The sequence below is a fragment of the Vitis riparia genome, chromosome 8 (genome assembly GCF_004353265.1).
Source record: "Vitis riparia cultivar Riparia Gloire de Montpellier isolate 1030 chromosome 8, EGFV_Vit.rip_1.0, whole genome shotgun sequence".
Lineage (NCBI taxonomy): Eukaryota > Viridiplantae > Streptophyta > Magnoliopsida > Vitales > Vitaceae > Vitis > Vitis riparia.
Window position 1 is genome coordinate 8,472,029 of NC_048438.1, and position 16,112 is coordinate 8,488,140.

The 16,112-nt window shown below is 35.0% G+C and overlaps 2 protein-coding genes across 2 annotated transcripts; both read left to right on the plus strand.

The window, feature by feature from the left end:
- The first annotated feature begins 2,433 nt into the window (after positions 1-2,433).
- LOC117920589 (receptor like protein 22-like) lies at positions 2,434-5,632 on the plus strand. Its single transcript, XM_034838198.1, has 2 exons — positions 2,434-5,260; positions 5,475-5,632. Exons 1-2 carry the CDS (start codon positions 2,434-2,436, stop codon positions 5,630-5,632), a joined length of 2,985 nt encoding a protein of 994 aa, XP_034694089.1.
- A 5,940-nt stretch (positions 5,633-11,572) lies between these two features.
- LOC117920590 (receptor-like protein 7) lies at positions 11,573-14,773 on the plus strand. The gene has a single exon (XM_034838199.1). It carries the CDS (start codon positions 11,573-11,575, stop codon positions 14,771-14,773), a length of 3,201 nt encoding a protein of 1,066 aa, XP_034694090.1.
- Positions 14,774-16,112: the final 1,339 nt, after the last annotated feature.

A 16,112-nucleotide genomic window follows, 5' to 3' on the forward strand; every position in this document is an offset into this window, starting at 1 on the left:
AAGAAAATTCAACCAAAAAGGGGACACCAAATATAACATGGAAAACCCTCCAAATGGAGGTAAAAATACCACTGAAAATTTCTTGCATTTTAATAAAGGGGGATACAATAATTAAGTTCTCAAATTTCTTCGTCTTGAAAACTTATATAAATATCTCAATACCTAAGGTGGGAATCCATCACCTTAGGAAACATGAACAAAAAGAAATCAGGGACAAAATATACCATAGGGACTTCCCAAAAAGGTTGATGAAAAAAAACCTATTACTTCACCTTGAGTCCCAAAACAGTGCCTAAAAAACAGCCCTAATTTTTTTTTAAAAAAAAATCAAATCTTCCTTCTCTCATAATACCAAAGACCTAATGCTCATGGGTTAGACAAACATAGCCCAACAATCCCCCCCTCCAGCACATGAGGGAGGAATGTCAATCTATAACTCCATCACATGGAGTTTAAACCCATTGTCCTAATGCACAATTGAAGCTTCTGTTGGGGAACAACCTTTGTAAATATATCTGAGGCATTGTTGTTTGTATGAATCTTCTTCAATTTGGCTACGTTTTCTTCAACTATATTGTCCTTTCACATATATTTTTCTTAATTTTTATGTTTTTGAAAAAAAAAATAAAAACAAAAAAAGAGATGTGGATATAAAAAGAGAAATGATGGATGTGTTTAAAATTTATCTTCCCTAAAACATTCTCATATTATCTTTTTAAAAGAATTCAAAAATATATTTTAATAATTTTTTTCTCATTTTTATTATTATTATTATTATTCATGATATTCAAATATAAGAAAACATCTCCCTTAATATACAAAATTTTCAAATTTTCATAATTATTATTTGTAAAAGGTGGAGCCATTGAATAAGACTTCCTTAAGAGAGCCTTGATTCTCTCTCTCTCTCTTGTCATCCTTCTATTTTCTTGCCAATTGAAAAGGACTTTAGGAAGACCTTGATGCCTAAAACTATATACAAAGTGAACCCTCAATTAGGCCAAAACATCAACCTCATACTCTCATGACCAATTCAATAATGTTTCCGACCAATAAAACTACTGTATAAATGGTCGAAAATGTCTACATAATTATATTTATTTTTTATCAGATGAATTAAGAATTATAATTATAGTTGAAACATGACCTTTGAGAAGACAACTGAAAAAATTGAAACCTTATAAAAATATTTTAGGAGAGGTGAGAAAATGTTGATCACCATACTGAGCAATGTGAATCAATGGAAAGAAAAAATGTTCAGCTTAAAGAATTGACCATTCACTACGTGTTGTTTGAGCTAAAAAATAGACCAAAAAAAAAAACAAAAAAAAATGACGGAGACTTCCTTTTTATGTGGAATGCACAACAGAATTCCGAATTTCCAAGTGATAATGACTTTATTATTATAGATATTTTTATATTTTCATTATAAAATGAAATAGTGCAGATATTGAATTCATTCAATATCACTGTCTTTCTAAATTAAGTACTCAATTAAGTCAACAAAATTGAATTTAATATTTATATTCTTTTATCAAAATAATACAAAATCATAGTTAATATGTTTTTTTAAGAACAAAAGCAGGAAATAAATAAATAAATAAATTTCCACACAAGTTGTTGTGTGGAAAAAATGAATAAATTTTTGAAAAAGAAAATAATAAATTGTTGTGTGACTTGGAATAACATGAATGTGAAAATAATTGAAAGAAAAAGCAAAAATGGTCAAATTAAGGTGGTTGTTTTTTTACTTAATTCTAAATAGAACTTTAATGTTTAATAGTATTAAGTATTAGACTATTTATTTCTATTAAGTATTAAAAGGTAAAGAAAATTAATATATATTACTTTTTATATTTAGAAAAAAACCAAATATTTTGACTTTTTCTATTTAACAAAAAGTTTATAATAAGTCGTGAAAAAAATAGAAAAACAAACAACCAAAAATTTGAAAGTAAATTACTTTTACAAAAAATTAAAAAAACAAACACCCTCTAAGATTTTCATTAATAATGATATTAACTGTTAAGAGTGAAGAGAGAAAAAAGGAACTTACTCCTCCGATAGGTTTAAATTGGATCATTCTTAAAACTTCTCTTAAAGATCAATTTTAGCTGTATGATGGTTGATTGAGTAGTGGGTTAATTTTTCAATATTAATTGTCCTATGATGATAATGATGATGATGATTATTATTATTATTATTATATTTAAAATATGCTGTGGAAAAAAGTATATAAAGAAAAAAACAAGATATATATATATATATAAAGTGAGGTATCATTTTATGTATAGTTATAACCGTTTCTCAAAACATCCATAAAAGTAATGTTTAAACATGTCTGGGCTTAGCAGTCTCTCCCAGCTGCTGCCAATGAGAATTCTATTCTTTTTATGGATTTTATTCATGCCCTTATGCCCGATCTTTTTTGGTATGCATCGTACTTCGGTGTCTGGCGAATGTCTGAGTGATGGGAGGGTATGCCTGGAAGATGAGGTGTTGTTGCTGCTGCAACTGAAGAGCAGCCTCATATTTAATACTGCTGCATCGAATAAACTAGTTTCCTGGATTCAAAGCGCGGACTGCTGTTCTTGGGGAGGTGTAACCTGGGACGCCACTGGTCGTGTTGTCTCTCTTGATCTCAGTAGCGAATTCATTTCTGGTGAACTCAATAGCTCCAGTAGCATTTTCAGTCTACAATATCTCCAGAGCTTGAATTTGGCTAACAACACCTTCTCTTCTCAAATTCCAGCAGAATTCCACAAGCTTGGAAACTTAACTTACCTGAATTTGTCCAACGCTGGCTTTTCTGGGCAGATTCCAATTGAGATTTCCTACTTGACAAGGTTGGTTACTATTGATCTATCTAGCCTTTATTTCATCACCGGTATCCCAAAACTGAAACTTGAGAACCCAAATCTGAGAATGCTGGTTCAGAACCTCAAGAAGCTAAGAGAACTCCATCTTGACGGTGTAATCATATCAGCCCAGGGAAAGGAGTGGTGCTGGGCATTATCATCTTCAGTACCTAATCTCCAAGTGCTGAGCTTGTATAGCTGCCATCTTTCAGGCCCTATACATTATTCCTTGAAGAAGCTTCAGTCCCTCTCAAGGATTCGTCTAGATGACAACAATATTGCTGCTCCAGTTCCAGAATTCCTCTCCAATTTCTCAAATTTGACTCACTTGCAGCTCAGTTCTTGTGGATTATATGGAACATTTCCAGAAAAGATCTTTCAGGTACCAACCCTCCAGACTCTTGATTTGTCATACAACAAGTTGCTCCAGGGTTCTTTGCCAGAATTCCCTCAGGGTGGATGTCTAGAAACCTTGGTGCTCTCGGTTACAAAATTTTCAGGGAAATTACCCAACTCCATAGCGAATCTCAAGAGGTTGGCTAGAATAGAGCTTGCAGATTGTGATTTCAGTGGTCCAATCCCAACGGTGATGGCAAACCTTACTCAATTGGTTTACTTGGACTTCTCTCATAATAAGTTCTCTGGTGCAATCCCATCCTTTAGTTTGTCCAAGAATCTAACCCTAATAGACCTTTCTCATAATAATTTAACAGGTCAGATTTCTTCCTCTCACTGGGATGGTTTTGTGAATTTAGTGACTATTGACTTTTGTTACAATTCACTGTATGGAAGTCTCCCGATGCCCCTGTTCTCCCTCCCGTCACTGCAGGAGATACAACTTAACAACAACCAATTTTCTGGTCCATTTGGTGAATTTCCAGCTACGTCTTCTCATCCCATGGATACCCTTGATTTGAGTGGCAACAATCTGGAAGGGCCAATACCTGTATCCCTCTTTGATCTCCAGCATCTTAACATCCTTGACCTTTCTTCCAACAAATTCAATGGCACTGTTGAGCTAAGCCAGTTTCAGAAACTTGGAAATCTTACTACTCTTAGTCTTTCGTACAACAACTTGTCCATCAATCCAAGTCGTAGTAATCCCACTTCTCCTCTTCTGCCAATTCTTTCCACATTAAAATTGGCTTCTTGCAAGCTCAGAACATTACCTGATCTTAGCAGCCATTCAATGTTGGTAATTTTAGACCTTTCCCAAAACCAAATTCAGGGGAAAATACCAAATTGGGTTTGGAAGATTGGTAATGGCTCTCTTTCTCATTTGAATCTCTCTCATAATTTACTGGAGGGTTTGCAGGAACCTTTGTCCAATCTTCCTCCGTTTCTGTCTACCCTTGACCTTCATTCCAACCAGCTCCGTGGGCCAATCCCCACTCCACCATCTTCCACCTATGTGGATTACTCAAACAACAGGTTCACCTCTTCCATTCCCGATGATATTGGTACTTACATGACCTTCACTGTTTTCTTCTCTCTTTCAAAGAATAACATCACTGGAATTATTCCTGCATCAATCTGCAATGCCCATTACCTGCAAGTTCTTGACTTTTCTGACAACAGTTTAAGTGGCAAAATACCCTCATGTTTGATTGAGAACGGGGGTCTTGCAGTGCTGAATCTACGGAGAAACAAGTTTAAGGGCACTATACCTGGGGAATTCCCAGGTCACTGTCTTTTACAGACCCTAGATCTCAATGGGAATCTTTTAGAAGGAAAAATTCCAGAGTCTCTGGCCAATTGCAAAGCATTAGAGGTTTTAAACCTTGGGAACAATCGGATGAATGATATCTTTCCTTGCTGGTTGAAGAACATAAGCAGTCTGCGTGTTCTTGTTTTGCGAGCCAACAAATTCCATGGACCCATTGGATGTCCAAATAGCAATTCCACCTGGCCAATGCTTCAAATTGTCGATTTAGCTTGGAACAATTTTAGCGGTGTGTTGCCAGAAAAATGTTTCTCAAACTGGAGAGCAATGATGGCAGGTGAAGATGACGTCCAATCCAAGTCCAATCACCTGCGATTTAAGGTCCTAGCATTCAGTCAATTGTACTATCAGGATGCAGTAACAGTTACCAGCAAAGGTCAAGAAATGGAGCTTGTGAAGGTCCTAACTCTCTTCACTTCCATTGATTTCTCATGCAATAATTTCCAAGGGGACATACCAGAAGATATAGGAGACTTGAAGTTACTTTATGTTCTCAACTTATCTGGTAATGGTTTCACAGGCCAAATCCCATCATCACTAGGACAGCTGCGACAGCTTGAGTCATTAGACCTCTCACTGAACAAGCTGAGCGGGGAGATCCCTGCACAGCTCTCGAGCCTAAATTTCCTTTCAGTCCTCAACCTCTCCTTCAATGGATTGGTGGGAAGGATCCCTACAGGTAATCAATTGCAAACATTTTCAGAAAATTCATTTGCAGGTAACAGAGGATTATGCGGCTTCCCTTTAACTGTAAGTTGCGAAGATGCTACACCACCCACGTTTGATGGCAGGCACTCAGGTTCCAGGATAGACATTAAGTGGGAATACATAGCTCCTGAAATTGGATTTGTGACAGGGTTGGGAATCGTGATTTGGCCTCTTGTGTTGTGTAGGAGATGGAGGAAATGCTACTACAAACATGTTGATGGAATTCTTTCAAGGATTCTCCATCAGAAAAACCAAGGAAGAGAAAGTGGTGGAAGAAGAGGTCACGGAATTCGGAGGCGGAGAATGTAGCACTGATGAAGAGGGATGTGACCACTGGTCATAAGTCTATTTCCATTAATTCAATCCGAAACATTAAAAAGGGGTCCATATTATTTAAGTAGATGCATAATTTTATATTTGGACAATGCCATGGTGTAGATTTTTGACAATCATAGCACTTAGATTTTTATAGTAACGCTACTCTTACCTTTAGTGATGCGAGTATCATGGTATATAAATGAACGGTTTTTATATAATAAAGAATTTAAGTTGTAAAACCACTCCATGAAAGCTTTCCTACAAAAGCATCAGATCTTAAACTTGGCTAAAAACCTTTTTAACCTTCAAATCTCTTTTGCTTTCATATATTTTAGTCATAAAAGCCCTTTAGCCAAGTTAAAAATATATAACATGTTATATTTAAGAAATTTGAAACAAAACTATAGAAAATTGTTTTTACATATTAAATAGAAAATATCTTTTCTACCCATGTGCAGAAATGCTTTTTATGTACAGCCACAGTCTATAACCATTTTAAACCTACCCAAATTAAAATTCTAACTTGGGTGATTCAGGGAGCCACTCAAGCTGGGCTGGAGGATGGGTAAAGATATGTTGGCAGGATGTGGGCCCGATTTGGGCTAAACTTCTTTGGCTGGATTTCTGTTGGTTTTAAAAAATATGGGCCTGGTTGTTACAAACGAAGACCCCCAATGAGGGAGCTAGGTCCATATTCAGCCCAATCAGCACATCTGAAGCCATAAGGGATTTAACAATATGAGCTTGAAAACTAAAACCCAAAACCATTCCCTAAATTATCAAAATCCACGTCCAGCTTGGCATTCAAATTGAATTTCTTTAAGCAGGTTCAATCTCTTCTTCCCTATTTCACCCTTTATGAATCCATGTCCTTCACATCATACCCCGCAAATGACTGTACAGTTTTTGGGTTTGTTTTTGCCTTCCTTACCACAATTCCTAATCAACTTTTATGTTAAGGTAAAGAATTCATTTGGGTCTTCACATAAAAGAGGTTAGCATCCAATGTTTATACAACAAATGACCAAGATTAAATGAAAGTACCACCAAATAGGTGAAGAGATTCGTGAGTTCAATACCCATGGATTGTAGTTTTTTGGGAAAGAAGAAAAGAAGGATGGTACTAGCCACAAATGGAGGAGGTCTTAATGTGAATAGTTGAATACTTGTGTCTCAAAAATTATAGACAAAAAAATACTTTCAATATGATGTTAGCAAGTAAAAAAGTGTACTTTCGATATGGTCTTAACAAGTTAGAATAGTGTATTTTTGATAAAAAGAAAAATTTAGGCTACAAGTCTTACAAAAATAAAAAAATACAATAAAAATTATTTTATTAAAAAAGCTTCCCATAGTAGTTTATCTATCATTTGTAATTTTTTGTTTTTGTTTTTATTTTTTCATCCTCCAGTTTTAGGATGCATTGGTACATGCAAATGAAAATGGAAATATGATGGAAATGGAAGTAAATAATAAGTGAGTGAAATTTAGTTTCCATGATAATGAATCGTTTTATTCCTATTTTCATTCTAAAAAACTATTCAAGCACATTAATGAAAGGAAAATTGAATTGATTTCTCATTCCTTATTTCGTTGTTCCAAACATGGCTTTTAATCTATTTTAGTTTTAAAAGAAAGAAAAACTTATTTTTAAGGACTCAAGGTGATACCAAATGTAATTAGAGTTGTTAAGTAGTTAGTAGGTTGTCCGTTGTTTGTAACTAATTAGAAGGTTGTAAGTTATTTGTAACTAATCTCTTAATTTTTGTATATAAGAAATAAAGCACTTATTAGTGTTGTTATGTGGCTGTTCAATTTTTTTAGTTTTTTTATCCATTTTCTCTCAAACAAGTGCTTTGTATCTCTTCTTTTCTTCATATCGATTGTTTTGTAGCTACCAAAGAGTTTTAGATAGTGTATGCTTAAGTAACATAACATGAGATCTTTCAAAGTTTGCAAATCATAACAAAAAAGATATGTAGATTTGAGACACTTTGAGGTAATGATACATTGGAGATGGAAATATTGAAAATGATGTCTCTTCTCTCATTAAAATTTTTCTCTTGGTTGAAAATTTAAAGCACAATTTATTGAATATTTATTAATTTTGTGACAAAGATTTTTATATTATTTTTTTAATTAATTTGTTGTATTATCAAAGATATTCAAAATGATAAAATCATTTCCTGAGGGTCATAAAAATGAAATGGTTTATACTACAAAACCTGATAAAAAAATATAATTAATGATCATGATTTTTTTTTCTATATATGATTAATTCGATTTGAAGACTAATACTAGTGTTTAATCATCTCTAATCTTACATATTCATCCCAAGGTTATTTTTTAATAACCATTTTTCCTAGAGAGTCAACAATCTCTCCCCTAAGATAGAGCTCCTATAATTTGAACTCATGATCTAACTTTGATATCACTTGTTAAGATCAAGAACTTAGCTATATCATCTCTGAAAACCAATTTGCTATCAATGAGGTCATCCTAATCCTTTTTACGTGGTTCTCATTCGTACTCATCTTGAGACTTAACCATCTCGAGGGTAATATTGGTGCCTTACCATCTTCCGTTTTACACATTATCGTTTTTCAACAGCCATTTTTTGTAAGGAGCAACAATATTGTTGCACACTTAACAACTTCTCCTTCCTTTGTCTTACGTAGTTGATCCAGCACCGGAGATTAGAGGATGACCAACAATGACCGCCTTTTTGATGCCCTAATTCATGAATAACTAACATGCTTTGATGCTATTTTGAATCTTTGATACTCTGATTCACCAATGGCCTTCAAACTGACGAGTTGATTCCATTTCAAATTAGTGTGTTAATGGTGCTCAAATTTGAAGCTGGGGATTCTGTTGCAAGGTACTGATTATACCAGTGCTATAATATGGCAGTGATTTTGTTTATTGGAGAAGGAGATTTTGAATATTTGATGCTGCTAGTTGGATGGTATTTTTTATATTTAAATATTTTTTATAAATATACTCCAATTCAGGACATCGTTTGATCAATATGCCCAATAAACCAGTGACATTTTTGGCTATAGAAAGACCAAATCCGGTCATCATAGACATAAAATTCAAGGTGTTATTCTTTTGACTATAGAAATAATCATTTTGGTTTAGACTGTTGCCCAAATCTATTTGTGACCTGAAATATTTAAGAAAAAAGTGATATCCCATAATTCTTTAAACAAACTCAATTATTGTCGCACTATAGAGGCTTTTATTGGCTTCAATTCCTTGAAACTATTTAATATTAGATTGTAGGGCTAGTAACTTCACCAACAATTTAGGGCTCAACCGGGATTTTACATTTAAATTGAATTAAATATATTCTTCAATTATTGACAATACGTAATTTCCTAGTTTATTTTTTAGTAATTGGAAGTAAAGAGAAATTTGAGGGTGTGTGCAAACTTAACTTAAGGGTAAGTGAGTTTGACATTACAAGTGGCTATTGTGAAAATTTATGGAGAATCTATTATTTTTAAATTTCCTATCATTATTTTAATTTTAATTATTTATAAATTATGTATTTATAGCATTATCAATTTGATCACAGTTCAATAAATAGTTTGACTGTTGAACCATAAATCAGTAGTTTTTTCGATTTAGTTCTAAAAAATATTAAACATTGTAAATGGGAGTGCATATTAATTTTTTTTTATATATAAAAAAAAAAAAAAAAACATGATATTTACATCAAGAACTTCACATTTGCTCCTTTTAGGATTTTTAATATTGGAGGAAAGTATCATGCATTTGTCATAATGAATGATTTAGGTACATATGAGTTCTATTTTTAAGTTATAAAAATGAACCTTCTCATTTTCTCTCAAAATTTTGCAAAAAGGTTAAAAATGAAAAAAAAAAATTACAATCACTTATATGAGAAGTGATCATAAGGAAAAGGTTGAAAAGTTTGATTTTGAAACTCGTTGTAATGACCATAGTATTGATCATGGACATAATTTTTCTATTTCTAAAACACCCCAACAAATAGCTAGGTTGTTGAAGAGAAAATTAAATAAATCTGTATAAGAAATGACAAAAACTTGGCTTAATGGAAACAATTTTTCTTAATGAAAATCATTTTCTAATTATTTTGGGTGAAAGCATTTAATACTATTTGTTACATTTTAAATCAAATTTGATAGATAAACTCATCATTAGAGTTTTCAAGGTCTTTATGTCCTTTACTTGAACTTTTTAAGATGATTTTAAATATACTTTATTTGGTAATAATGTTTTTGTTTTCATTACTTGATTTGTATATTAAGAAAGTAATTAAGCTCCCTTATCATATGCTCATTTCAAATTCATTTTCTATATACTTAGAGAATTCGTGACAAAGAGAGATACTAGCAGCACTAAATATTATGTCTTCAACATATATTTAAACTATGAGCATGTCATTACATTTGTTTTTAATAAATATTTTAATGTCCATTCTATCCATTTTTAAACTATTATCAAGCATAAATTTTGTTTACCCAATTGAATTATAAGTGAACATCAAAATATATTTTTTCCAAACTTTATGAAAGTCACCATATGTAGCATTTAACATGTATGAGGTTTACATGTAACGGTCAATATTTTTACACAACCTTGTTTGAAATTAATATATAAGCTCATATTGTTTCAAGAGCATTCACGTCCTTAAAAACGTGTTTAAAGAAAATAAAAGAAAAGAAAGTAAAATAAAACAAAACTTAATTACATTATCAATGTAACTCAAAAAGAAAAGGAAAAAAAAAACTTAAATATAATATCCATATTTTTATGTTGAACATTTTTTTTTAATTAAAATTAACTAAATAAGTTTGAATGCAAGTTCAACTTAATTTAATCCTAAAATTAACTAAAGTTTAATTTTAATCCTAGGTTCATAGAAAATGCTAGGTTCATAGAAGATGGTGAGGTTAATTAGTGAGAGTCAAGAACTATGTAATATGACTATTAAAGAAGTTAGAATGCAACTTCCTTTAACCAAAACTTCAAAGATTGTTGTTCCTATACAATTATTAAACAATTTGATAACATTTAAAAACAAAAAGTGAATGATCCAACTTTTCATAATGAAACTACACTAATTAACCCATAGTAGAGGAACCGCATGAAATAGCATTATGGTCTCAAAAAAAAGGAGATTATGAAAATCATGTGGTACATCTATAAGTCAAAATTTAACTTTTTCATTTTTACATGCCCTAAAAGGTATTGATTTAGTTAATTAAATGGACCAATGTTATGAAATGAGCTAAAATCAATGAAACAAAAGTTGACATATTGTTGAATTGTTTAGAAGTCATAAAAATTTCAGTGTAAATAGGTCTTTAAAACCATGAATCTAGTAGAAATGTTGACAATATAAAACCATACTTTTTGCCAAAGGTTTCAACAAAAAAAAAAAAAAAAAAATGGCATGAATCACGAATATCCCTTTTTCACCCCATCTCTAAAACACGTTCATTTGGAATCTTTATGGCATTGATAGACTTGGAGTAACACATTCATTTAAAAAGGACTTAACGTAGGAAGACTTTGAGGTCTAAAGTTATAGAGAAGTCAATAAGCTCTTGGGAAAAACATGAAGCACATACGTCTTCTATAGGACAAGATAGGAGTATTGTATGTTCTCTTTGCCACAGCGACTCCTGTCACTCTCACAGCCAACTTCCATGATCCTTTCCCACAGAAGTATCAAAGTCGAGGTGGCCTACCAAGATCTCTGTTATAGTGTGAATACCTTTACCACAAAGAGTTGTAAGATAAGCATGAAGAATGTGTTCAAGATACATTTAGAATGCTGTGTTGTTTATGCATAACTAGACACCCCCCTTTCTTTTTTCTTTCTGTTCAAACATCTACAAAAATAATAATAATAAAAAAAATCATATTAAACATGTTTTGTTGTAGCAGTATCTCCCAGCTGCTTCCAATGAGAATCCAATTCTTTCCATGGCTTTATTTCTTGTCCTTAGGCTTAATTGTTTTTGGTATCCATGTTGCTTTGGTGTCCGGGGAATGTCTGAGTGATGGGAGCACATGCCTGGAGGATCAGATGTCCTTGTTGCTGCAACTGAAGAGCACCCTCAAACACAATGTTGCTGCATCAAGTAAACTAGTTTCCTGGAATCCAAGCGGGGATTGCTGTTCTTGGGGAGGTGTAACCTGGGACTCCAGCGGTCATGTTGTCGGACTTGATCTGAGTAGCGAATTGATTTCTGGGGGGTTCAATAGTTCCAGTAGTCTTTTCAGTCTACAACATCTCCAGCGCTTGAATTTGGCTAACAACAGCTTCAACGCTTCTCAAATTCCGTCTGGATTCGGTAAGCTTGGCAATTTGATTTACCTGAATTTGTCTAGCGCTGGGTTTTCTGGGCAGATTCCAATTGAGATTTCACGCTTGACGAGGTTGGTTACTATTGATTTCTCTATCCTTTACTTCCTTGGACTTCCTACGCTGAAACTCGAGAACCCAAATCTGAGAAAGCTGCTTCAGAACCTCAGAGAGCTTAGAGAACTCCATCTTAATGGTGTAAATATATCGGCTGAGGGGAAGGAGTGGTGCCAGTCATTATCATCTTCAGTGCCTAATCTCCAAGTGCTGAGCATGCCAAACTGTTATCTTTCTGGCCCTCTTGATTCTTCTCTGCAGAAGCTTCGGTCTCTCTCAAGCATTCGCCTGGACAATAACAACTTCTCTGCTCCTGTTCCAGAATTCCTTGCGAATTTCTTGAATTTGACTCTATTGCGGCTCAGTTCTTGTGGATTACATGGAACCTTTCCAGAGAAGATCTTTCAGGTACCAACCCTACAGATTCTTGATTTGTCAAACAACAAGTTACTACAAGGTTCTTTGCCGAAATTCCCTCAGAATGGATCTCTAGGAACCTTGGTGCTCTCGGATACAAAATTCTCAGGGAAAGTACCATACTCCATAGGCAATCTCAAGAGGTTGACTAGAATAGAGCTTGCAGGTTGTGATTTCAGTGGCCCAATCCCAAACTCGATGGCAGACCTTACACAACTGGTCTACTTGGACTTATCTAATAACAAGTTTTCCGGTTCAATCCCACCTTTTAGTTTGTCCAAGTACCTGACCCGAATGAACCTTTCTCATAATTATTTAACAGGCCCGATTTCTTCCTCTCACTGGGATGGCCTAGTGAATCTAGTGACTCTTGACTTGCGAGACAATTCACTGAATGGAAGTCTCCCCATGCTCCTGTTTTCCCTCCCATCACTGCAGAAGATACAACTGAGCAACAACAAATTTTCTGGTCCCTTGAGTAATTTTTCAGCTGTGCCTTTTTCTGTACTGGAGACCCTTGATTTGAGTAGCAACAATCTGGAAGGGCCAATACCCGTATCTGTCTTTGATCTCCATTGTCTTAACATCCTTGACCTTTCTTCCAACAAATTCAATGGCACTGTTGAACTAAGCAGCTTTCAGAAACTTGGAAATCTTAGCACTCTTAGTCTTTCATACAACTTCTTGTCCACCAATGCGAGTGTTGGTAATCCCACTTCACCTCTGCTGTCGAATCTTACCACATTGAAATTGGCTTCTTGCAAACTCAGAACATTACCTGATCTTAGCACCCAGTCAAGATTGACACATTTAGACCTTTCCGATAACCAAATTCGCGGGAGCATACCTAATTGGATTTGGAAGATTGGTAATGGATCTCTTATGCATTTGAATCTCTCTCATAATTTACTGGAGGATCTGCAGGAAACTTTCTCAAATTTTACTCCTTATTTGTCCATCCTTGACCTACATTCCAACCAGCTCCATGGCCAAATCCCCACTCCTCCCCAATTTTCCAAATATGTGGATTACTCAAACAACAGTTTCAACTCTTCCATCCCAGATGATATTGGTACTTACATGTCCTTCACTATTTTCTTCTCTCTTTCGAAGAATAACATCACTGGAAGTATTCCTAGATCCATCTGCAATGCAACTTACCTGCAAGTTCTTGACTTCTCTGACAATGCCTTTAGTGGTGAAATACCATCATGTTTAATTCAGAATGAGGCTCTTGCAGTGTTGAATCTAGGGAGGAACAAGTTTGTTGGCACTATACCTGGGGAATTGCCGCACAAGTGTCTTTTACGGACGCTAGATCTCAGTGAGAATCATTTACAAGGAAACATTCCAGAATCTCTAGTTAATTGCAAAGAGTTAGAGATTTTAAACCTTGGGAACAACCAGATTGATGACATCTTTCCTTGCTGGTTGAAGAACATAAGCAGTTTGCCTGTCCTTGTTCTGAGAGCCAACAAATTCCAAGGATCCATTGGATGTCCCAAGAGCAATTCGACCTGGGCAATGCTTCAGATTGTTGACCTAGCTTTCAACAATTTCAGTGGTAAATTGCCAGCAACATGCTTCTCGACCTCGACAGCAATGACGGCTGGTGAAAATGAAGTCCCATCCAAGCTCAAACAGCTGCAATTTAGGGTTATACAATTCGGTCAATTGTACTATCAGGATACTGTAACAGTTACCAGCAAAGGTCTAGAAATGGAGTTGGTGAAGAAGGTCCTAACTCTCTACACCTCTATTGACTTGTCGTGCAACAATTTTCATGGGGACATACCAGAAGTGATGGGGAACTTCACATCGCTCTATGTTCTCAACTTATCGCATAATGGTTTCACGGGCCATATCCCATCGTCAATAGGGAATCTGCGACAACTTGAGTCATTAGACCTCTCGCGAAACAGGCTGAGTGGAGAGATACCCACACAGCTTGCGAACCTAAATTTCCTTTCAGTCCTGAACCTCTCATTCAACCGATTGGTGGGAAGGATCCCTACAGGTAATCAGTTGCAAACATTTTCACCAAATTCCTTCGTGGGTAATAGAGGATTATGCGGCTTCCCCGTAAACGTAAGTTGCGAGGATTATGACGGGCACTCAGGCTCCGGGATGGAGATTAAGTGGGAATACATAGCTCCTGAAATTGGATTTGTGACAGGATTGGGAATCGTGATTTGGCCTCTAGTGTTGTGCAGGAGATGGAGGAAATGCTACTACAAACGTGTTGATAGAATTCTTTCAAGGATTCTCCAAGGAAGAGCAAGTGGTGGAAGAAGAGCTCACAGAATTCGGAGGCGGAGAAAGTAGCCGTGGTGTAGAGGGATGAAGTGATTAGTCAAGAGTCCATTTCCATTAATCCAAACAATGTCATGGTGAAGTAGATTTTCAAAGTAACATTATTCTTACCTTTTAGTGATGCGAGTGTCAATGTGCTTCTCTAAAATATTATACTAATAAAGAATTTAAATTGTAAAACCACTTCATGAAAGCTTTTCTACAAAAGCATCAAATCTTAAATTTGGCCAGAAAACTTTTTAACCTTCATATGTTTTAGTCAATAAAAGCCCTTTTGACCAATGTAAGGATTTTTAAATATTAAAAAATTTAGCCAAGTAAAAAATATAACATGTTAAATTTAAGAAATTTGGAAACTCTTCTTCTTCAGGGAAGGCATTCAAGTTGAGTAGGAGATGGTCTAGGATATGTTGGCTCGATGTGGGCCCGAGTTGGGTCAAACTTGATTGGCTGGATTTCGGTCATTAATAAAATATGGGCCTGATTGGCACAAACGAAGAGCAACTGAGGTAGCTAGGACCATATTCAGCCTAATCAACACATCTCAAGCCATAAAGGATATAACATTGGGAAAATTGTGTTTTCAACCCATATGGGGTTCATAATTAAAATAAGGTCCTCAAACCAGCCATAATTGATGATAAGGATATGAGATAGTAATTGACATAAAGGTCCTCAAGCCATAAAGGATATAACTTGACTCATTTCTGTCTTTATTATGTTAAGATATGGACTCACATATCTAACAATAATTCATGACTAAGCTATTCACCTCTTTCTATTTGTTTTCTGTTCGTTCAAGAGTATGGGCCACCTATGTGTAGAGCTCAAACACCATCACGAGTCTTAGATGATGGGCCTAAGACTCGTGAGGCCCAATAGCCCAATGGGTATGGTCCCTAAGGCAGGAGGGTATAAAAGGTCAAGGGTCTGTTCATTTTGCAACATCACATTTTGAATAGAACAGAACCCTAATCTCTCCTGCTTCCCATTGTCAGAGAGAATCCAATGACGGTGGTTACCCTCCTTAGCCTTAGAAGATCCATACATCTTCAACCAAATTTCAGAAATGGATTCGAGTATGTTCCAAGTGAATAAATGCATGTTCTAAATGAATTGATAAATATATATATCCTGTATGCGTTTTGGTAGAAAGGGAAAATGAAAACTAGTAACAATTGGTATCAGAGCCTGTTCCATCTTCACCAAAATGCCTTTTAAAACACAAATTACAAAGAATCTGGGTCGTTTTGGGCGATCCAAGCACGGTTCAGGCGCACTTCAGGCGCTGTTCAAGCGCCATTTTAGGGCTGCAAGCCACAGCATCGTGCCGTTTTTGGGAGGCTGTAGG

Bases quoted from the DNA above. Each gene is read 5' to 3' on its own strand.
- LOC117920589 (XM_034838198.1), top strand. From the start codon at position 2,434: ATGCATCGTACTTCGGTGTCTGGCGAATGTCTGAGTGATGGGAGGGTA. The intron at 5,261-5,474 runs GTAATCAATTGC...TGTGTTGTGTAG, and splicing joins GGTGGGAAGGATCCCTACAG to GAGATGGAGGAAATGCTACT.
- LOC117920590 (XM_034838199.1), top strand. From the start codon at position 11,573: ATGAGAATCCAATTCTTTCCATGGCTTTATTTCTTGTCCTTAGGCTTA.